General features: G+C 40.6%; 2 protein-coding genes across 5 annotated transcripts in view; one reads left to right on the forward strand and one right to left on the reverse strand.

Moving 5' to 3' along the window:
• The window catches only part of zbtb48 (zinc finger and BTB domain containing 48), a 10,652-nt gene extending 5,797 nt beyond the window's left edge, over positions 1 to 4,855 (forward strand). For all 3 annotated transcript variants that reach the window (XM_082518139.1, XM_082518138.1, XM_082518140.1), the window contains exons 2-11: positions 5 to 678; positions 796 to 1,112; positions 1,183 to 1,288; positions 1,372 to 1,464; positions 1,551 to 1,637; positions 1,739 to 1,893; positions 2,002 to 2,138; positions 2,439 to 2,603; positions 2,719 to 2,807; positions 4,001 to 4,855. In XM_082518139.1, coding sequence (XP_082374265.1) covers positions 28 to 678; positions 796 to 1,112; positions 1,183 to 1,288; positions 1,372 to 1,464; positions 1,551 to 1,637; positions 1,739 to 1,893; positions 2,002 to 2,138; positions 2,439 to 2,603; positions 2,719 to 2,807; positions 4,001 to 4,405 — 2,205 coding nt within the window. In that variant the 5' untranslated portion in view covers positions 5 to 27 and the 3' untranslated portion in view covers positions 4,406 to 4,855. The remainder of the gene's footprint in view (positions 1 to 4; positions 679 to 795; positions 1,113 to 1,182; positions 1,289 to 1,371; positions 1,465 to 1,550; positions 1,638 to 1,738; positions 1,894 to 2,001; positions 2,139 to 2,438; positions 2,604 to 2,718; positions 2,808 to 4,000) is intronic.
• A 1,804-nt stretch (positions 4,856 to 6,659) lies between these two features.
• Positions 6,660 to 23,565, reverse strand: klhl21 (kelch-like family member 21). Of its 2 annotated transcripts, none has more exons than XM_082518144.1 (5): positions 23,258 to 23,565; positions 12,967 to 14,051; positions 11,347 to 11,752; positions 10,424 to 10,496; positions 6,660 to 9,777 (listed from the first exon to the last, which is right to left on the reverse strand). In XM_082518144.1, exons 2-5 carry the CDS (start codon positions 13,991 to 13,993, stop codon positions 9,445 to 9,447), a joined length of 1,839 nt encoding a protein of 612 aa, XP_082374270.1. In that variant the 5' UTR covers positions 13,994 to 14,051; positions 23,258 to 23,565; the 3' UTR covers positions 6,660 to 9,444. The 2 variants fall into 2 exon arrangements, with proteins under 2 accessions (XP_082374270.1, XP_082374271.1); XM_082518145.1 differs by lacking the exon at positions 23,258 to 23,565 and adding an exon at positions 15,491 to 15,593.
• Between the last annotated feature and the right edge of the window lie 635 nt (positions 23,566 to 24,200).

Here is a 24,200-nt window from a genome sequence, read left to right on the forward strand (position 1 = left end):
CCAGCCATCTACAGTGAAGCAGGAGGGATGGCTGCAGCAGAGAGCAACCATGCGCAACGTGTCCTGTCTGCCCTGAACCAGCAGAGGGCAGTGGGCAGGTTTTGTGATGCATCATTGAATGTGGGAGACGGGGTAGTGTTCCTTGCTCATCGCAACATCCTCGCCTGCTTCACTGAACTCCTCCAGCAGTCAAACGTGCCTTCTGCAACAGAGTTCTGCCTGCAGGGATGCCCCAGTGATGGCTTGGAGCTGCTCCTAAACTTTGTCTACACCGGAGAGCTGAAGTTGGATCCTCACAACCTGGACAGAGTCCAGCAGGCAGCAGCCAGCCTGTGCGTACCAGAGGCACTCACACGCTGTCAGCAGTTCAAGGAGACCTCTAAGGAGCCTGTGCCTGTCAAGCGTAAAAGAGGTAGACCTAGAAAGTCTGCCTCAGACATCACGAAATACGAGCCCACCATTGATACTGCTGCAGCCAGTTTTACCACTGCTGCCACTACTACAGCAACCACCACACGCTCTGGCCGAGTAGTGAAGAGCTCCAGGCGACTTGTGACTATCGATGAGAGCCCTACAACTGAAAATGAGTTGGCCCCGCCTCTTCCTGTGGAGAAAGAAGTTGGTGATGCAGTTGTTGAGGAAAACCAAAACTCAGATCAGCTAGCTGGTGAAACTGAGGTAGAATACAATAACATAAGCATGAAAAAATATTTCAACGATGGGGCATTTGTGCAGATAATAATGAGTGTGTTTTTAAAGAGGAATATAGATGTTTTTATTACACCTGTCTTGCAGGTAACGGAGCTGCAGATTAACGACAATGTTATTAGCCAGGTAAGTGGGGGAGTGGAAGCAGAAGACGATAATGATGACGTGGGTATTCCGGAGGAGAGTCCCGAAGACACAGATGAGGAGTATGTGCCTGCTACTAAGCCCGCTTCCTCAACCACATCCCCGTCTACGGCGACTGGACAGAAATGCAAGGCCCAGAGTCAAAAAAACAAAAACAAGAATGGTCAGACGATGGAGGACGATTCTAAGAAGGCCTCCGTGCAGTGTTCCATCTGCTTCAAAGCCTTCAAGAGCAAATACTACCTCAAGGTTCACAACAGGTACAGGGTGTCACCTTTTTTTTCTTTCGAAATGCTCTTAAAAGAGTAAACTAATGTCTCATCTCCACAGGAGGCATACAGGGGAGAAGCCCTTCGGTTGTCTTAAATGTGGAAGACGGTACTACAGGAAGGAGAACCTTTTGATACACGAGATGAGAGACTGTTCTAGTGCGCTGGTGAGTAAAGAAAATCACCCTTTCACGCTTTCTCCAACCCTCACTATGAAGAATCCTCAGTGTTTTTACTTTTATAATTCCAGACGTACACCTGCCTCATTTGTTCTACTACATTTAACACAAAAGAAGCGCTACGATTGCATACTGTCACCCACACAGGAGAAATGCCCCACAAGGTACAGCATACACCTAACAAAAAGCGTAACTGAGTATGTCACAAACCTGAAGTGAATATGAAGAATGTCTTCGTCACATTTTGCAGTGTTCAACATGTCCTGAACAATTTATGTACAAGAAAAACTTGACAGTTCATATGATGAAGGTGCACGGTTACCCCAAACCACATGCAGTAAGTACCTACAGTCAGCAGCACCTTCAGTATGTCATTTCAAACTCACTTTAACACAAATTTTGGGGATTTATGTTTTGATTGTGTTGCTGTGTTTCTAGTGTTCCCAGTGTCCCAAAACCTTCTTAACTCGTGCGGAGCTGCGTGTGCACGAAGCCGCCAAACACCGTGGAGAAAAGCCGTTTGTGTGCGAGGAGTGTGGCCATCGGGCATCTAGTAGAAACGGCCTGCAGATGCATATAAAAGCTATCCACAGGTTGGAGAGCATGTTTTCTGTGAATTTCCTCTTGAGGATGAATAAAAGTGTAAACGACATAAAGTTTTAATGAAAACTATTTTAAGTCTGTTTTGTTCTTGCTCACAGAAATGAGCGCCCTTTTGTCTGTAACTCGTGTGGCCACGCCTTCTCCCAAAAGAACAACCTCAACATGCATCTGCGTATACACAGTGGCGAGAGGCCATACCAGTGTCACCTCTGCGGGAAAACCTTTAGGACACAAGGTAACAGCCATATTCTCTGCACATAAGCACTTTATTCACCTTGTATCCACCCCTGTGACACATTTAGAATCAGTAATTTGCCTAAAAGAAGCAAAAGAAAGATCTCATGCATCTCAAACTAAGACCCTACTTGCTCTGAGGTAATGCTGTGCCACCCAAACGTCCCTACATTACTATCGATGGGGTCCGGTGTGTTTTGTGCTTCTAAGAGCAATCACTTAGCCGTTTTGCTGTCTTTGCAAACTTTCACTTTAACTGCAGATATTGTGATTTGTGTTAATCTCTGTATTTCACTGCCAGCCAGTCTGGATAAACACCACCGGACTCACACCGGCGAGCGGCCCTTCGGCTGTGATGTCTGTGAGCAGCGCTTCACAGAGAAAGGCGCTCTTCTCCGACACAAGGCCAGCAAGCACGAGGAAGGCCGCCCCCACTGCTGTCACATCTGCGGTAAAACTTTCAAAGGTCAGGTGCTGATTCTACAATAAATTTGTTGTTACTCATGACCTGTGCCGCTAATGAAAGAATCACTGGTGAAGTGATTTCTTCTTTATTTTCTGGTCGTTCTTTTCTCCTTCAGCGAGGGAGCAGCTCCGTGTCCACCTGCGTCGTCATAAAGGCATGAGGAAGTTTGAGTGTGTAGACTGCGGCTACAAGTTCACTCGACAGGTTGGTTCCAACACAGTTTCTTCATCATCAGCAAGCTCATTTTGCAGAGCCCTAATCTAACCCACCACAGGATTTATTATACACCCGAGTGTTTTAGTTTTAACCCTAATTTAACTTCAGGAAATGTGACTGAATCATAGTGGGAAGACAAAGAGATTAATAATTTTGATGGAGGTGGTTTTATTGTAGGATGTCTCCCATGCCAATTTTCATCACCATTCTGCTATTCACGCCAGATGGGACTAAAACCCATAATCTCTGTCTAAGAAGGCGAGTGGCACATGTATTAGCCACACGGGCTACTGTGGATAGGGAGTGAGTGGACACAAATATCAACTTTCAGGGGCACGCTTATGTGAATGTGCCTGAGTGAATTTAGTGTGTCCTAATTCAGACTGTTTGCTTTGTGGTGTGATATTGGTCTATAACTGCTATTTCATACAAACAAGATTTTTTAGAAAAGAAATAAAAAAGATAAAAGCAAGTTTCAAAAAGTGCAAAGCAAAGTTCTTTGGTCATAAATATGAAAACTGGTAAAAATTTATAACTGAAGCTTTTATATAATGAAAAAAATAATCCATCTCTTTAGTTGCCATCAAAGTTCCAGGTAATTAAATTAATTACTTTTATATTATTTTTTGTAATCATTTCAGGTCTGTATCACTTGCATGGTTATTTGCGCACTGTCCCCATATTCAGACCCTTCTAATCTTTAATGTCATTCAGCAAGAATCACTAGTTTGTGGGCTTTTTTATGTCTGGCTATGACAGCTATATATTATATCTATCTTTCTAACGGGTTTATGTTTTTGTGTGACATTTTACAATTATTGGACTCTACTAAACTAAGTTTGCATGAGACACAGTTAAACATAATCTTCTTTATCTTATACTGGGTGTTTAGAGTCCCTTTCCCCTCCCTTTAGGCCAACTTTCTACTGAATGTCTGACCCTGCCACCAGGTGTTTGGGTGGGCCTTCTGTGGTCACAGCCAGGAGCTGTGTGGCTGAGACGACCATATTAAGAATGTGTAGAGTCTGAACTTTTCACTTACAGGGATATTTGTATAAACTTGACTGTAGACCAACATGACTATACTGTATATCTATAATTTTTGTGTTCTTTTTGAAGCATTCCCTCACTTGCATCATGTTAGTTTACCCAACTCTCACATTTTTACATTTCCTCTTCAGGCACATCTGCGGCGTCACATTCAAATTCACAAGCGCACTGAGAACTACAACCCGCGGCAGAGGAAGCTGAGGAATGTGATTGTGCAAGATGTGGATGGAAGTCCGGTCGAGACCGAAGCTCCCAAATCGGAGGAGGCCTCGCTGATCTGTGATGGGTCCACTCAGGAGTCCACAAACCGAGGAGCTGAATCCTCAACAGGTCTCACCTCTGGCTGCATCGTGAGGGTTGTGATTGAGTCGAGTGATGCGGTGATGGAGGAGGTTATTTCTAACCAGAACTTGGGAGAGGTCGAATCCACGCAGACTTTTCCTGTGTTGCAGCAAACACAGTTGGTTACTGAGCCCTATGAGTCCACGATAGACATGGAGGGAATTGTTGAGAATTTGTCAGAGAGCAAGACCTGAAGCGAGCAAGTGTGCAAAACAACAAGTCTGCTTCTGCTTCCACGCATGCAAGAAAAGCAGATTCATGCACTCTGTAGTTTACACAGTAATTCAATTGCACGTTTTTAAATGCTGTTTGAATGTAAAATGTTATTTTCCACCTTGTTAAGACAGGTTTTGTCAGTGTGCTTACAGCAGCTGGAGCTCAGTGTCACCTTACATTGCTGATTAAAGGAGAACGTTTTCCGTGCAGTCAGAAAAGCATTTTCTTACTTTTGGTTACAATGTGGTTACAGTGTAACAAATGTAGTAGTTCAGTGTTTTTTTTATTACGGTTCCTCCAGGTGGTGGTTTTGTACTGGACTGCATTATGTTTCAGGGTGTTTCTAATATTCTTTGAAATAGAAGAGTTGCAGAGCAGTAAAATTGCACAAGTGTGTAAAAAAAAAAAAAAAAAAAAAAAAAAGTAAAGGCAGTTACAAGGTGGATGAGTGCTAACAACCAATCATGAATGTAAACATCCATCCATCTTCATCCGCTTTATCCGAGGCCGGTCGCGGGGGCAGCAGCCTAAGCAAAGGGAGGGGCTCAGAGTAGAGCAGCTGCTGCTCCACATCGAAAGGAGCCAGCTGAGGTGGTTCGGGCATCTGACAAGGATGCCCCCTGGGCGCCTCCTGGGTGAGGTGTTCCAGGCATGTCCCACCGGGAGGAGGCCCCGGGGCAGACCCAGGACACGCTGGAGAGATCATATCTCTCGGCTGGCCTGGGAACGCCTTGGTATTCCCCCGGATAAGCTGGAGGAGGTGGCTGGGGAGAGGGAGGTCTGGGCCTCTTTGCTTAGGCTGAATGTAAACAATGAATGTAAAATTATTTAATCTTTGATGGGTTTATTTTAACCTGGTGTCTTTCATATTAATGTGGCTCTATGGGCCATGCTAATTTTGCAGGTTCCATCTCCACTGGAATAGAAAATGGTCCTTAAAAACAATGTGGACAGTGATTTGTCAACAAAACATTATTATACACGTTATATTATATAGTTGTGGCTTACCTTTTCGTGTGAATTTAACACAAAAAGTGTGAAAACTAAGAATTGCTGGGATCCACCGATTGGGTCGATATGATGTGCCTTTTGTGCCAGAGAAACAATGAAATGCCCTCTAAAAAACAAAACTTTAACCACAAGGTGGCAGTATTTTACCAGAGCTTTAGTGCTGTTGTCTATTCCAAAAAGCGTTGAATTGTTTTATGTACTTTTGGAATTATTTTGTAATTTTTACAAATCCAATATTTCTATGTTAGTTTAAAACAAACCAAAACAAGCTGCTTAGGGAATTTCATTGAGCTACTAAAGTAACCAAGTAAGACGGTAACACCAACTTGACTATTTTGCGCAATGTTGGATTAAACATTACACTGACTCACTGCACCATCTTGTGGTTCAAACTGGTATTACGGTCACATTTCAAGACGTCGACAGAACAGTTTATATTCAGTCTTTTTGGGTGTAACATCATAACTGTTGCTCATTTTGAAGGGTTTAATTCCTTTAATAATGTTTTAAATGTTTTTTATGAAATATTTTTTGTTGCAAAAATGATCCTTATCACATGGTTTCTGAACATTTAGCCAGAGTAAAACATTTAGAGAACAACAAATACCTGAAAAGTTCCCTGCAACTTTCCAAACCGTTATGTTTTTTCACGTTTACGTTTAAATGTTTGATTAAAATACTTGTGTTTGTTCCCTTCACAATAAGCAAAAGGTATCACAACAGGTAAAAGGCAAATTTTTGAGCAATTTATGTTAAATATTTGTCCCAAATCTCTGCAATGATGGTAGGGACTGCAAAGTCATAATGGCCACATACAGCAACTGCTGCCAGATAGAAGAATACCAAATTTCACCTGAAGGAAATGGTTTCAAAACATTTCTTAGATTTATATTATATATTTGGTGACAAGCTCGTCAGGATAAATTCTAGAGCACCTTTGATGTCTACTGGCCAAATTAATTTGTTTTCCTGATGCAACAGGTGCAGATTGTTTTTAAAATGTCACACAGGTTAATAATATTTTTTGAGATGTGCTTTTATGTTTTAGTGAGCTTGTGTTTATTTCAGTCTTTTGAAGCTACTGTCAACTGTTTCACTGAAATATTTGCTGCAACCTTGCTGAGAGCAAATCATTGTGACTCAGCAGAATAAACTACGTCAGACCTGCCTGCAGTTTAATTCATAGTAGCCACCGTGGAAACAGTGTACAAACACAGCAAATAAGGTTAAGAATATACTGTATTTACAAACCTGTTCAACATCACAGACTGAACACTGAAAACAATGGTGTAATGACAACAGCATGGAAACACACAAATATACTACTTCAAACGAAGCAAAAATATATCCTACTCGACAACAAACTGAGATTTTTTTTGCACTTCCAGTTGTAACTGACGACTCATCACCAGTGTTTACGAAGAGCCACTGATCTTTTTGCAGCTGATAGGCAGGAACTTCAGAAGCAATCACAGCACAAATATATCCATAAATAAGAAAACAGTATAACAGTGAAAACATTAAAACGTTAAACATTAAATGAAATACATTTAAAAAAAAAAAACCTTCATGCATGGTTATAGAGGCTGATATAGCCCTGTTTAAGAGTCTAGAGTGTCATGAGGACGTGCCGTGCAGCCCAAGAATCACTAAAAACAGAATCAACTCAGTGCAAGTTAACATCACATGCAGCCAACTTGAAATTCTACTATGATGATTTCTCAGCACACAGATTTCTCCAGGTAAGGATTAACGTTTTAACCATACGGCTGTATGCCTGTTTAGTTCTGGATATCAATTTTTGATTTTGGAATGCAAACAGATTCTTGTGGTTTCTGTTAAAATATTTGGCTTTTACTTGTTAAAGAAATAATCCACTCAGAGCAAAACTGCTGCAAAACCAGAGATATGTTGTTTTTATTCCTCTCCTCACCCAAGCTTACGTCACCCATAATGCAAATTGTCTGCCAGTAGCAGCTAATGTAGCCTCGAGCTGCAGGCCTCTAGGAAGAGATGAGCAGCAGCTTCAGAGTTTTATTAAGCTCACTTACTTGTAACCCTTAGATTTACTTCATTTTAAAACTTCTTCATTTCTTCAAGCTTAACTATTACTGCCATTTAATCGTGTTTCTCGCAGCACCCTCTCAACTGTTTTATTCACATTTTGTGATCTGACTTTAATTTAGCAGATTTCGCTTTTAACTTTCACTTTTCTATGTTCATAAATGAAAAACAAAACAAACACCAACAGAAACTCATAAGTAACACACTGAACACAGAAATGTCCACACGCAGACACACCTCACCCTGTAGGAGATAACTCCCATCCACTGTGTAGTTGACATCAGCAGATAGTTCCCATAGAAAAGCTAAAGTTGATGTACACTGTGTGGACCTGTCTGATAACTCACCACATCTGTTTCAATTCTTAAGTGTGGTTTTGGCCACTGAAAATAATCTCCACTATAACTACAGTTCATGCATGGATGCTGGATACAGTGCCAACACAACAGGTCACATATAAACGCAGCTAGCATGATCTTACTCACTGGTTTACATACACCACTGGAACGTCAAGTTTAGCGAAGACACCCTGCTTTACCAGCTAATTTACTATAAACAGAACCATATTTTAGAAAATGCTGTACTGAAAGAAAAATAAAAGGGACTGAGACCATTAACTAGTCAGTTAAGTGTTTACTGATGCAATAAAGTTGAGAATTTGCATCGTTTCCTTTTATGCACAGCCACAGCTAACAAACGCCCACCTTCAATGCAAAAATTCCCCCGTTTTAATCTTTCTAATTTGAATTTTACTTTCAGTTGGTAATAATCTCAAAATGTATAAGCCAATGGTGAGTCCAAGCTCAAGGCCAGTAAGGCATTACTGACCAGCAGGAACTTTAACGGATGCAACTTAGAAGTGACCCTGCACCATAATCCAGTTCTTCTTCACACCTGTATATGGCTCTCGCCAACCACTCAACAGGAGCTTTCTGGTCTCCAGCTGTAAGGGTAGTTAGGACCCCCATCACAATCTGGCACACCAGAATGATAACCTCTTTAAATATTTATTTTACCCAACAAACAGTCTAAAGCTGAATGTTTACAATGTGAATAAATATATAAATACAAAAAAGCACAGCTAAAGCTGAAACCATTGACATTTAACCTATTATAAAAATAGTTCCATCGATCAACTACATAATAAATTCATTATTTCAGCACTAACTCAAAGTGGTTTCTCTTGTATAACCAAAATAAACTGCATGCCTGGTTATTAAGCCACAAAACCAGCAGCTCTCTAGAGCTTTTGTACAGAGCCCCCCGAGAATGCAATCCGTGTAGTGGATAATGCAGTCCACTGGGGATACAAGGAGCCAAATGTTTATACAATATATATATCCATGTATAGACAATTTCTCACACATACTGGTAAAAGATGAATGTGTATTCCAGGCATATATCAAAAATCATAAGGAGGAGATTAAATTTGACCAATGCTGCCAAGATGTTTTACAGGTAAATTCATTATTGTGTAAGTGCTATAAATTCACAGCTGTGTGTAGTGTTTTCTGATAGAGACAAAGAGGTTTAGCGAGAGCTGGGTTGCCACTAGTATTAATATGCAAATAATCTCAAAAGGTGGTGAATGTGGTGAAACGACTTGGAAGTTGTGCACAAAACAATCAGGTGACTATAGAAAATAACAGGTATGCATTTCTGTAGTGCGTAAACATTACTTCACTCTAATCTGCAGAAGCTTATGAATGTTTTTCTTAGCATTGCTGATGTAACTTAGACTTTTCCCCCTGTGGGATAAATAAAATATCTGTGTGCATCTATCCATCTGGCTCCAGGCCTTTCTGTCCAGTCAACAGACTAAGACTAGCTCAGTCTTCTTTTCTGACTTTGACAGCTTTAGCAAAGCGATGAGGTAAATTCACAGTACACTGAGGGCACGATGAGGGAGAACATGGTCAATGGGGGTTTCGAGGTTTCGAGATCAGTGTGCCGCGTTCAGATCCTGATTCTGGTTCTGGTTGAGGTTATTGAGATTGTGGAGCGCGTGGTGTCGGTGATGCCGGTGCAGGAGAATGCCGTTTGACTCGGGTATGTCAGTGGGTTCGAATGCGCTCGACACCAGCGGCATGAACTGCCGGAAAATGCTGACGCTGCCATGCCAGAAGGTCGGCTGAGGTAATCGTCCAGCAAGACTCCAAGTGCGGGTGGCCGGGTCGTAGGCTTCTACGACATCGGACAGCTCAAACGTATTGTCGTAACCACCAGACACGTACAATTTAGCCCCCAGGGCCGCCACACTGCCTCCAACATGGACCTGAAAAAGAAAACAAAATTTTTAAGCATGTATTTTTGCTATAATTCATAATTTATACATCTAACAATAACAATAAAAAGCAGCCAGACAGACAGACAGACATAGACAATTTTTATTTTTTTTTTCTTTGTGTAGCCTTTGATTCAGTATTGTATATAATAAGTTGATTTTTTTTTTCAATTCAACGAAAACAAAAAATGCTTATTTAAAAGGAGCATCATGTGTCCCACACTAACGACTGCCCTGAACATACTGTATGTACAACCACTTTCTCAACATATTGTCATGAGAGAAATATTTCTTTTCTTTGAAAAAAGTAACAGATATATTATTAAACGTATATTCCTGAGATCACGAATACAAAGCTAAAAAACTAAATGAGCTAGTGGAAGATAAGGCTTTGTACACTCTCTCTAATTATCTAATTTGTTTCTCTGGCAAGCCAGTCAATTTGTGATAAGGTGTGGTTGTCCTAAACTGAAATTGGAGGTGAGAAATGTGGATACGTTTATTTTTATTCATGCATTTATCATCATGTTGTAACTGACTTAGTTTGAGTGACATTTGTGCTCTTCTGCCTAAGGACAGGGATCAGATCACAATGATTGCTATTGGAGCACATAAGCACCTGGTGTGAAATACTAACCTGGGTCATCGGACTAATTTTGTCCCACTTGTTCTTTTGAGGATTATAAACATCAACTTCAGCTGAGTCATCCCTGCAAATAGAAAGAAACTCAAGTCAAAGAGCTGCCAAAGCAACAAAACAATCTCAGCTTCAAATCTAACAACCCAGTCAAAACATGTTTATTTCTCTTTCATATGTAAAGACCAACCTCATCAACAGTCAGTAGCAAATTGATGTAATATTTGTTATATTAAATAACAAATGCAGAGCCCAAAGAACTAAATTTATCTTTCAACATGATCAACTGGATAGAAAAGATCAACACTAGTGTGTTCATGTGGTCCAGTGTCCCTCATTCTGTGAAAGTCTAAATCGGGTGGCACCGGGGTCGTTTTAGGTCATTGGCCGCAAGCAGCACAATTTGATCTCAAGTGGGCAGGGCAAGTAAAATCATTGCACAAGAGCTCATATAAAAAAAAAAAATCTCCTGAAAACAATGAAAACTCAATGAAAAAAAGGGATTTCAAATTACTTCTCTGCAACTTTGACCCTTTTTAAAAACCATTTATTAGACCCTTCAGGAGTATGCTTAACACTGTTGCTGTTAGCACATGTGGAAGAACGACTCAGATCCTGTACACATAAATCGTAAGGTAAGTATTTAAGATAAAAATGAAAAACAAGAGCAGTTTGAATTAAGTGCATTTAAATATAAATATACATTTACATAACTCAGGTTTTCAAGTAAAAATTACATTTCCCTTGAAGATAAAGTAGACGAATATAAAGAATACAGCTAACAAGTCTCCTCCTAAACAAATTACTTATGCGAATGTACTTAATTACATTCTGTCCCTGGTGTTTACAGTTTTAAAACTATAGTCTAAATGCAAAAAGTAAATTAAAGATGTAAGAAACAACTGGAAAAGATTCTACCTCACCTGACAAAGTAGATGAGGCCATTTAGGGTAACAGTTTTCGGTGTGAAGGACCACGGAGGCAGCTGTCCACAGTTGACCATGGTCCAGCGGTTGGTGTCTGCATCGTAGCTCTGGATGACCATGGTGTCCTCACCGGTCAGAGAGCCGATGGCATACAGGCGTCCGCTGCATGCGGTGGTGGAGCAGTTATCCATCGGATGCAGCATGGCTGGCAGGGCCTCCCAGCAGTCCAGAGCCTGATCGTAACGCTCTGTGCTGTCCGAAGCCACCACATACAGCTGGCCCTTCAGGATGCAGGAGCTGTGATATTCACGAGCCTTCAGCATGGGTGACACTTCTGTCCATTCGTTCACGCTGGACTTGTAGCGCCACACACCGTCATAGAGGCGGGAGCCATCAGAGCCACCTAAAGGACACAGATATGTGTCTTCTTGGTTAGAAATGGTCAGAAATATCATGAAATTGCACATATTTGCCAAATGCATTAATGAAGATTCATTGCATCTGCTGTAGATGAAAGCTGATTATCCTTATGGACCCCACAGAGGTCCATTTTGAGCCAGGGAAAACCCTGAAGTTAAATTTGATACAACCTAAACAGCCACGGTTAGGAAATCAGTGGTGTGGGATTTTATTTCTAAATTAGTGTACAAGGCAGTAATTGAGTCACAAGCCTAAAGTGAAGGTCTATGATGATTTCTCAAGAAGATATCTCACTGTTCAGACATGCTCAGTTACTGGTAATGATGGTGATGATAAAGATAACACCACTGCTGTTCTGTCAGCACACTGTGTCCTGACTCACTTCTCCTTGTTCACACAAAGTCAGTAGCCGTAGAGACTGCAGTTTATTAATAAACAGCAGATGATATTTTTCTCAAATCATGAAAGACCAGGAACAGCAAAATCAAAACAACAACCTCCATAATGCTAGAGCTGAGGCTTCTAAATACAAATGGTGATGTCACAATGGTTATGGCTATGGGCAAATAAAATGCTTGCCAATATCTATCCATTTTATGGTTAAGATGACTCAAATCTGTAAAAACCATGGTAACCAACCTTGGTGTCAAACTGGACTATGATTTTAAGCAAGATAAACAAGATAAAGATATATATTTATATTTAATGTGAGTTTTTACCAGTTGAGGCTTTAATACAAGGTCAAATCTGGGTCATATTTTAAAGTTTTTGAACATTTTATTGATGCTTTTATCATCTGGACTATTGTAACACAATTTATGTTGGCCTTAGCAATGCTTTATTATTTGCTTTTAAAACCTTTAATGTCACTGAGGTTTAGTGGACCAGCTCCTTCTGCTAGTCCCCCCAAAACAGAGGCAATCATCCCCAAACCGTGGAATCATTTCCCTGCCCATGTTAGGATGTCCAGCTAGTTGCCTGTTTTTAAAATGCGTCATAAAATAATTTTTTACTCAACAGCTTTTAACTGAGTATGAAAATGGTGTGTTCTAATCTTGTATTTTTTTTTTGTTTTGTTGTGGTGTTTTTGTACAGCATTTTTTCAAACACTGTTGTTTTTTAAAAAAGTGCTAAATAAAACTGGATTGGACTGGATCAGCATCACAGCCTTACTTTTAATGTCTTCAGATAGCTTACCTGTAACATACATATCATTTCCAAGTGCTGCTATGCTGTAGCCTCCTCCCAGGTGGTCGGGGAATTCAGCCAGGTAGCGCCACTGTCCAGTATGAGGGTTGTAACAGTCCACTGTGACCAGCTCATCACAGTCCTGGTCGCAGCCTCCTACCACCACCAGGATTTCTGCCAATCCTGTGGATGGCCGAGGCCGCATGCGATGACAAGGTCTGTCGTGACGGTCGTATTCACAGGACTGGAAGCTACGCGCTTCATTCACCATACGGAGACAGGTAGGTGAAAGGTAGACAAGTGGGTCGCTCTCCACATGGGCCAACAGGAAGAACCTCCTGACAAAGGGGAGTCGGACTTGCTGGAGGAGCTCGGGCCAATAGTGTAGTCGTCGCTGGAGATCAGCCTTCACCCAACGCACTGCAATTTGATAAACTGTCTCCTCCTTGTCCACACAAAGCTCATCATCTGACACAAACTCAAGGAGGCGTTTCCATGGCAAGCGTTCAAAGTCTGTCCCTTTAGCTAGCTCCATTATGTTTTTGAGGACAAAGCGTCGCGCGCTGGCTGCCAGCTCTTTGCAAGCATAGGCCTCTGCAAAGTCCTGGATTTCTAAACAGTTGGAAACATCCAACCGCTGCTCCAGAAAAGCACAACATGCCTCTTTGACCGAGGGGAACTGAAACAGATCGGCCGTCTTCAGCAGCAGGTCCACGTTATCCTGAGTGACGGTGATCCGTCCTGTGTAACAGAAGTCCACCAGCAGACCTAAGAGCTCACCTGACACCTCGTGTAAAACAACCCGGTCCATAACACTCTCCCTGAGTGTCCCTGCAAACATAGCCCGGAAGTAGGTGCTGGCAGCGGCCAACACCGTGCGATGACAGTGGAACTCACGCCCCTCGGCACATAAAGTCACATCGAAAAACTTTCGTTCGGCACGCAGTTCGTGAATTCCTCGAAGCAGGTTGAAGGCGTGGGCCGTGTCGAAAAAAGGCAAGGTGGAAGGCTGTGTCTGCAATACTGGCTTTTCCATTTCTCCTCTTTTAGGGTCTCTCTTTTTCCAATAGTCGATCTCAAAACTCTGTTTTCATCTGAAACAGATCAACACAAGAAATGTAAGTCAAATCTCAATCAAAACACCACAAAGGGCTGCAGTTTTTAGCCCTTTGGTCAAAAACTATATATAAAAAAAACAACAACAGTTTTCTATAAGTTCATTTTTAAGAAAAGACTATCCGTCAACACAGGAAACTTGTTGCACATCACTTTACAAGTTGGTCACTAACAGACATTCCAGCCTCCAGTTACCAAGGGAATCCTCTAATGTATTTACCACCTTCTCATACATTTATGTCCTGTGCTCTCTTTGATAATAACTTTAATCACCTTAAAGTTGTGAATAATTTAACTTGGGACCCACCTACTGTCAGCTGTTATTTCACCCATCACCTCTTGAAGCCACTGACTGTCACTGACTATATAGCCTGTGGCTGCCATGCCACTGTTAGTCGTTTCCTGTGTGGCCCCTTAAGATTTTTCGTTTTTAGTCGTGTGTGACCAAGAGAAACAAATTTTCACGAGTGTGGAACTGCAGGTAATGCAGATAATCATTCCATTTCCACAAAATTACAACAACTTGTAACAAATAGTTCTTACACCTAATTTCAGTTACCTAATAATGTTTTGCTCAACTTTCCATTTGTTTGCAAGACTACAAGTTTCCTCTGCTGTTTCTGGAAGTTATTATCATACCAAGACAGGGTTCAGATGTGAAGTTGAAGGCTTGTAAATTTGACTACTAGCTAAAAATGTAAGTCAATGGATGAGAAAGGAACCCACTCAAAACAAAACACACACACACACACACACACACACACACACACACACACACAGGAACGGCACAAATATACAAAATCTGAATCTTTTGCTCCCTCAGACAGGAACATTTTCAGGCTAACTGGTTCAGAATATTTTTGTTGCTCTAAATTACAACACTGACATCAGCTGCTCTGTGTGAAATATACAGTCCCGAGTTAGACAGGAAAGATGTTGACGTTAGGGTAGAAAAATAAAATACAGCCTAAAGGAAATACTGTAAGACCTGTAGTGAAGCTCACAAGTTTTATCCCCTAATCTCCCCTATAGGAAGCATTTTAGGGATGAAATTTCCCCCTAATTTCAAAAACCCCTACGGAGAAGATGAAAAGGATCTTTGAGATGTTTGCACGATGAATATGTACATTAAAAAAAGTTACTAGTCATCTGACTAATCGCTGCAGTATACCAGTGTCAAGCATAGACAAACACTTAGCTGTCTATACTGATAAATTTAGTACTGGCTTTGACATTAAATGACATTCGGTGAAACTTCACCGTTATAGAAAACTGGTAAAAAATGAGTCATTCCCACAACAAGACAAGCAAATCTCTATAATACACAGTGATCATTACAGAAATAATAGTCATATGTGAGCACACCAATTATAATAATCAATGTAAAGTTTTTAGCTCAAATATATTCTTCTCCTACCTGATGAGCCTCCAGGCAACGTTTCACAAGCAAAGCGACAGAATTCAACGTCTAGAAAGCACGACAGCAAAGCTCAGCATGACTCTGAATACGAACAGCTCCTTAACTGTGTTTAAGACAGAGAGCCTGGCTGAGGTTGGGGTTTATAAATACACCAGCAGTGTCCATTTTCAGAGAAGGGTGGGGGGGGGGGAAACACCTAACATGCAGTGGGCTGACGCTGTGGGGAGCGTGTAACCACCCCCCTCCACACTGGTATGTCTCTGTGGTCAGTCAGTCTTTGAGAGAAAAGCCAGCTGAACCTGGGCCTCCTCCAAACCTGGAGCACAGCAGCAGACCAAAACACAGCTTCCTCTCCTAATACCTAAAAACTTCTTAGCAAAGCAGCAAAGAATCACAGATCTGCTTGGATCACAGGACAAGACCCTCTGCTAGAAACATACTCGTAGTATGCGGGTCAGACAAACGACATAAATTGTGTAGTTTGGATAAAATTCAAAACACTTCCACTGACTTTACATATGGAAACTGCTAAATTAAAATGGTGATGTCATGCTGTCTTCAGTATTACATTTAAAGCAGTACAGCCTTAAAGAGATCCTACCGGACTCTGGAGCAATGTCCGAATTTGGCTTGTAAATTTGTTTGCATTAGTCTGTCCTCAAAAATTCCACTCTTAACTAAAACAGAAGCTTCAGTGGCATGATCATTACTTCTCCACAACGCAAAGCCCCCAATTTTTTTTTGTGCCATTCAAAAGTACCAATATTTTGGCTATCCCGGATAGCTTGGGCCAGATATTTGTTTGATCCTGACTCAAAAATCTAAAGTGGAAATTGTGAACAGATCTATGCTACCAATTCATTCAGTTAAACGTCATATTGCTCTGTGTTTATTACGTCATATGCCAGCAGCAGTGAAAATGAATTGCTAGATGAAAAACTTAAAGAAAGGGTTCTGGAAATACTACAGTAGTTTTGTTGCTTGACCACCAGGACATCACCCGCTGCCTCAAGCTGACCACTTTCACCATCGCCATCTTAGTTACACTTTACAGCTACAAGATGAGTCTGACTGAGATAGAAGAACAAAGAACAAGGTAAGGGTTAATATTTTAGGAAAAATATCAACCACTCTCAGATTTCATTTGCTGTTTTTTTTGCTTATGAACTTTTTTCACATTTACTAAAACAGTGGATTGCTAGCGGGAAAGAAAGCAGCATTTAAATAATGTATTTATGATTTGGACTCGTGATCAAAGGGCAATTTGAAGGCAACATATTGGCCTCTAAATCACTACAGACCAAGGAATTGATTAAGAAAATCATCAGAATGTAAGTCTTAACTGAAAATAATAGCTAGTACCAGGTTTGGTCAGAGATAAAATAACAAAAATAAAAATCTCCTAACATGGCTGTATTAGATGTTTTTATACTGTTCGAAGAAACACGAGATAGTCGATCCATCAAATTGTGACTCTGGAAAAACAGATTAAACATTAAACAGATTAAATTCTGAAATAAACATATGGTAACAAATTCCTGCATCTCCTCTGCAGCTGCTTCCTGAGAAGTACAGTTTAACCCGTACCAGCATTGAATTTCAGTTATACAGTCCTATTAAATCACCAGGAGAACAAGACCAGATGGTAGGGTGGTTAATAGAAACCTGCATTAAATCTCATGCAAGATTCTTGTCAGTATTTGGAGATAATCATTCCTTCTCTAAACACACAGGTATCTCCTTACAGAGATTTGTTTAAAGGTTGTAATAAAGCCCCTATTCCTCTGGCCAAAGGATTTAGCTCACATTCAACACCAGGGTTCAACAATGCAGAGGTCCAAATAGCTCTGCGAGGGATCAAACTCCTCTCCTGAAGGGCAGGCAGGGCCTCACAACTCAGCCTGCACTGAGAAAACACATGTCCCTAACTTCTGTGTAAGTGATTGTCATTATGTTTGAAGAGATTACGGCATTTTCTTCCAACAAACTGATGGGCTTTCATTTCACTCAGTCGTGAAACGATTTATTACTCCCACTGTCTCTACTACAAAGACTGAAAATATAACATTCAGATCTCCCACTTAAACAACTACAAATACTTTGTTCTGCTAAGTGGAAAGAGGTGAAACTGAAAATGTACACACATATTTACCTGAAATATTTTATCTTACTAAACATACAGTAAGGCACAAATAGATTTAAATAGTACAGTGCAAAAGTCTTTTGCCACCCCTAATTTATTTATATTTTGCTAAGAAAATGGGAAACCAAAGAGCATCTTTGAGTTACAGCAGACAAAGCACTAAATGCAACCACAAAAATATTTTAAATGAAGTAGAGGGCTCAACAAAATAAAAGATGCTGAAAATAATAATAATTAAAAAAAACTAACAAAAAAAGTAAAACTGTAAATAAAATACAATAAAAATCCAGTGAAACAAACTACATTTTTTTAAAATAAAGTGACTGCAAGTTAACTTGAAAAAGTTCAATAAAGCAAACATACCGCCCCCTCCAAAACACAAGGCTTACTAAATGTAGAATGCAGACTATTGAGCAACTTATACTCAGTGTGTTTACCAACAGCCCAAGAATAGCTGACAGAAATGTGTAGTGCGTAGGGAGGCAAACAGCCGAGGTGTGGAAACAATCTTAATGCTATGAGTAAAGAGCACAGAGAGACCAGTCCAACAGCCAGGGTATGATAGCGACACCGCCCTAAAGCCCCCCTGCCCTTGTGAACCAGTCAGGTTTTAGACAGAACCACAGCACTGAAACTGCTCTGACCAAAGTGTTTAATGACATATGTCTGAATACAGACAGTGGAAAATGTCAGTATTAGTTTTACTGGATCTCAGTGCAGCATTTGATACAAATGACCACAACATATTACTCAAACCACTGGAGAACTGGGCAGGTCTTTCAGGAAGTGTACTAAACTGGTTCAAAACATACTTAGAAAACAGGAAATACTTTGTATTTTTTCCAATAGGTAACTTCACATCTATGCAGACAAGTATCACATGTGGAGTTTCACAAGGTTCCATCTTGGGATCCCCTCTGTTTAACATTTACATGCTCCCACTGGCACAGATTATAAAGAACAACAAAATAAACTATCATAGCTATGTAGGTGACACACAAATATATATCACAATGTCACCAGGAGACCGAGGCCCTGTACAGGCTGTTGGTAAATGCATTGAGGAAATTAATGACTGGTTGTGCCACAATTTTCTCCAGCTAAACAAAAACAAAACTGAAGAAATAGTCTTTGGTGCCAAAGAAAAATGATTACAGGCCTCCAGAGAACTTCAATCTATACACCTAAAAACGACAAACCAGGAGAGAAATTTGGGTGTAGTGATGGATGCAGACCTAAACTTAGAAAAACACATTAAGACAGTAACAAAATCAGCTTACTATCACCTCAAGAATATATCAAGAATAAAAGATCTGATGTCTCAACAAGACCTGGAAAAACTAGTCCATGCATTCATCTTTAGTAGGCTTGATTACTGTAACAGCATTCTTACAGGTCTGCCTAAAAAAAAAAAAAAAAAAAAAAAAAAAAAAAAATCAGTCCGACAACTACAGCTCATTCAGAACTCTGCTGCTCGAGTCCTCACTAAGACCAAAAAAGTGGACCACATCAGTCCAGCTCCGAGGTCTTTACACTGGCTGCCTGTCCGTCAGAGGATAGACTTTAAATTTCTGATGCTGGTCTATAAAGCTCTGAATGGTTTAGGACCAAAATACATCAGTGACCTCCTGACCCAGTATGAACCTTCCAGATCCCTCAGGTCATCTGGATCCGGTCTTTTATCAGTTCCCAGAGTCAGAACCAGACACGGAGAAGCATTTGAATAAAACACCAAATCCACACTTTTAAGCTTAAATTTCAAAACTTACATTTTAACTACTGATTTTATCTCGTTCTTTCGGTCACTACCCAAAATAACGAGATCACGGATACGAGCTTCCGCCGAAGGGTGGCTGGCCTCTCCCTTAGAGATAGGGTGAGAAGTTCAGCCATCCGGGAGGGGCTCAGTAGAGCCGCTGCTCCTCCACATTGAAAGGAGCCAGCTGAGGTGGTTCGGGCATCTGACAAAGACGCCTCCTGGGCGAGGTGTTCCGGACATGTCCCACCGGGAGGAGGCCCCGGGGCAGACCCAGGACACGCTGGAGAGATTATATCTCTCGTCTGGCCTGGGAACGCCTTGGTGTTGCCCCGGAGAAGCTAGAGTAGGTGGCTGGGTAGAGGGAGATCTGGGCTTCTCTGCTTAGGCTGCTGCCCCCGCGACCCGGCCCCAGATAAAGTGGAAGAAGATGGATGGATAAAACTAAACTCATGAACTAAAGTTATAACAACAAATGATAATAATGTTTGTCAAAAGCTATGCTAAAAATGCAGGACGGCTGACATATTTAATAAATGTATCATATCTATTCCTTCAAATGGTTGTTCTCGTATCCAGGAGACATGTGTCTTCAGACAAACAATTAGAACAACTGTAAATAGAAACTCTGAGGTTACTTTGACATCTAAATGAACCCAGTACACTGAATCAGAGTTCAAACATCCTGTAATGAGGCACAGAAACCACAGCCATAATAGCAGCTCTGTGAGACTGTACTGCACAGGTCTACTTTGAGCTAAATCATATCAGCTTGCGTGGCTGGTATGAGGTTTAACATGTTCACCATCCTTCATTTGCAAATGAGCAACAAAAACAAACATCTTTTGGAAGGAGATGAATAAATTAGTTTTCCCAGATCTTAAACCCAATTAGCAAAGAAAACTTTTAGGCTTAGTATTGGTGCAACAAGATTAGTATAAGCAATCTTAAGGGGACTCCTACATCACCTAAGTAACAATAAAAGCATGCTGGTTGAAAAAGAAGACAGTGGCAATAAAATAAAGAATTAATAATTAACTAAAAGAGCCAGAAAAGCCATTATCACTATCACAAAACTAAGTAATGCAGAGCAAAACGCAGAAGCTGGTTGAAATAGCAGTAAGTCACAATCTTAACCCACAAACACACAGTTGAGATATTGCCAAGAGAATAGCACTCTATCATCAGAACTCTCCTCTGACTGGCAATAAGCACTCCAACCCTAATTGGTGATGGAAATCAGCTGCACAGATGGTGGAGCGTGAAAACAGACACACCCACACAGGTAAAACCTGGGAAGGCCTGCTAGAGCTGCAACACAGACTAAGCAGATTTCTTGGCAATCTATCCAACAAATATCAAGACATTTTATTTGATGCACAGGATCAACTGGTCCATTGTTTGTTCAATATAGTTTCATGAGACAAAGCTCTTATTGGACATTTGCCGTTGTTACTTTAATACGAAAATTCGACATTGATAGTCTTTTAGGATTGATTCATTAATTTTGGCAGCAGCAGAAACAGACAGAAAAATGGGCATCTCTGGACCTTAGCATACACGGGTAGTTACTACTTATTTCCTGTTTATATTTATAGAATGCCTTCTTGGAGTGTGCTGACAAGTCAAAAAAGATGTCTTTGTAGCTGCATTTTGCTGAATAGATGAGCAAAAAGATTACATATTGTAGCTCAATCACCAATTCATCTTCTGTTTATCTAGGTCACAGGGGAACCAGTCTAAAGCTACCTTTAAGCTATATTATGTGTTTAACTGTTTCGTATTTTTCCCATAGCACAATTTCATCATCCGTTTCGTGAAATCAGCCACTCTACTGCAGATACACACATCCATGTTTGTGATTAGTCAGATGCTAATGCAAGCACTGCACCTTTTCATGTGAACATGCAGTTAACCCTGGGGTAACTTAGCGAGTTTATAACCAGCTCCGCGTGACTGCTTATCCCGACAGCCGATGTTGAGGTAAGTGATTCCAGATAACAGAAAGATACCCTGGGTATGGTGAACTCGTTTTGTAGTACAGACAGTACATAATGTAGTACATAACAATATTCAGGTTCATGCAGTTTCAGCCAGAACCTGGCAGGATAACAACCACACAAAGACAGCTTCCCTCTCTCTGCTGCTGCTCCAGGCTGTTGAGGCAAAGGCAAACATCAGAGTGGAGTGACATGAAAGTCTTGGGTTGTCCACAGCTGAGGCTGTGTTGGCCTTAAAAAGGCAAACACCACTACTCCTCTACAGAGGAGGGCCAGCATGAAGCTACTAGAAGGATTAACATTTGGATGCAGGATATTATGAGATTTAATGGATTCTTGTATGTTGCTGCAGCAGAAACTGATCTAAACAGAGTGGTTTCACTCTTGAAATTACACAATTACAAGACAACATGTTTTAACCAACAAAAAGCATCCAATTACCTTTGCTTTTCAGTGACATAGGTCATTAAATATGCCAGAGATATGTTTTTGGTTTGCTTATTTGTTTTATTCCCCAGATGAAAAAACTCACTCATCCTCACATTTATACATACAGCCAATTTATAATTACCAAATTAATCAAACCTGTATTCGGACTCACTAGCTGACCAGCAAAACATTTCACGACCCTGAATTTCTTCATGTCAGGTGACATAGCTAACCACTACACTTCCCACAAAACAGTTAATAACCATTTCAAATATAATAGTCAAATTTCATGATGAGATCATTAGAAGTCCCTCTAGAAATTATGTCCATGAAGAATGGATTGGTGCAACTTCAGCAGTGACCCTGATGTTATACGAAGAACAGAACACAGAACGCGTTTAGTTTACAACTAAAGTTATGATCGCTGATTGTTGTGGCTGTGTTGTGTTCACCATTTGGGCATAACATGAGACATGACTCCTGGATTAAAGGACACATCTTATTTTATTGGGCATGTTCCACATTATCTGTGCATGCAAAATTTATTATCAGCTTATAAAATACGACGCAACTTTAAAGATTAGACTTACCAGCAACTATATTTTAAATGTACAGTTATACCAGTCCTTTTATGTCTCTATTTTTCCACTAATGTGCCCTGCAAGTGGCACTTTCAGTGAAAGAATCCATCTGTTGCCAAATGAATAATCAAGGCATTATTCATTAACTTGTGCAGGGAACAGTGGGCAGAATGAGTTTAAGTGCCATGCAGAACATTTGTTTCTGCATTATGACTCAGCCTTTACTGGCAGGAATGACTTCTCCAAATAATGTTCTTTCATCTGTTCCCTCGAATTCCTCTAATTCGTGCTCCTGTAATAAAACTTGCACAAACACTTTTATCACTCAGCTCGTGCAGCCATACATGTCCACATTACTGAGCACAGTGAGGCTTTAGTCCTGAAATGCTTAGGAGGAAAAAATGTTCCCTCCTCCCTCTCATAAGCCGTGCTTGGTCCAAGATAATATTCAAATGGTCTAGATAATGTTCAGCCACAGTTCAGATACACTGACAGGTCCAGAATAGGGTCGATAACAACTAAAGCAAACCTATTAACATAATGGGAAAATACACTGATGGAAACTGTTAGCAACTTCTGTGTAGCCAATTACTTTCATGTATTGACTTGTTTATGTTGTTAAAAAGCATTTTCATTAGCATGTGGTGTTTATAACAATACATAAGCTGCATGCAGAACGCTATTTGAATGCGAAAGCTCCCATTTTAAACAGTCAACACCGCCTGCGATCATCAAAGTAAAGTCATATTTATACGAACGACATTTTTCCAACGTTACAGCTAACGTTGGGCTGCCCGCCGCTCGGAACAAGTAACTGTCGTGAAAAGCAGGCTGGCTCAGTTTTAGACAACTTACCGATATGTGTCGTCAACGGGTGGTGATGATTTTACAGGGTGTAACGCCCGAACATCTTAGAAATAGAGCCGAAATTAAAGTTTGACGCTGCTGATCTATCTGGCCTCCTCTGCGCCATGACAGCCTGTACCGTATAGTGATGGGTCGTTCGCGAACGAAATGGCTCTTAGAGCCGGTTCTTTGACGTGAACGACGCGAGCCGGCTCCTTATCGCGAGCCGTCACGTGTTTTTTTTGTGTTTGGTTTTTTTTCTTTCTCTCAGCCTCTCTCTCGCACTTTTTTTCCGCTGCACTCTGCAAGCGAGCCTTGTGCTTTACGCTGGGCAGAGGGGGGGAGGGGCGGTAGTTACACTCAGCACAGGAACAGAGCCAGAGAGAGAGAAAGAGAGGCAGGGACAACAACATTAGAAAGGTATAGTAATCATCCACAACTATTTTCGGTTGCAGATGATAAAGGATTCAGAAAGTTTATTCATGCAGGCCCATATGACAGAGAATATGCATGTTCTTTTTGTTTTCATATTATAATTTATATTTAATTGTGTTGTGGTTTGCAGTGTTTTGTGTTGTTTTCACTTTAAATTTGTAAAAGAAAAAAGCTGAAAATTTAAAGTTAAAACTTGAAATGTGAATAGTTGATTTTTGTATTATGTGATTTATTTATTACATTTTATGTGGAGTGAATAAATAAAAGTATATTTACGGTGGCCCCTAGAGACAAAGCACATACAAACTTCAAATCACGTACGAACTCTGAAGCATGTACAAACTCCAAAACACGTAAAAACTCCAAAACACGTAAAAACTCCAAAACACGTAAAAACACGTACAAACTCCGAAGCACGTAAAAACTCAGAAGCATATAAAAACTCAGAAGCACATAAAAACTCAAAACACGTACAAAAGACAACAGAAGTGCTCCAGGATGCTGGGCGCAGTGTTGA

Source organism: Aulonocara stuartgranti, assembly GCF_965226115.1.
Source record: "Aulonocara stuartgranti genome assembly, chromosome: 20".
In the NCBI taxonomy this organism is placed as follows: Eukaryota; Metazoa; Chordata; class Actinopteri; order Cichliformes; family Cichlidae; genus Aulonocara; species Aulonocara stuartgranti.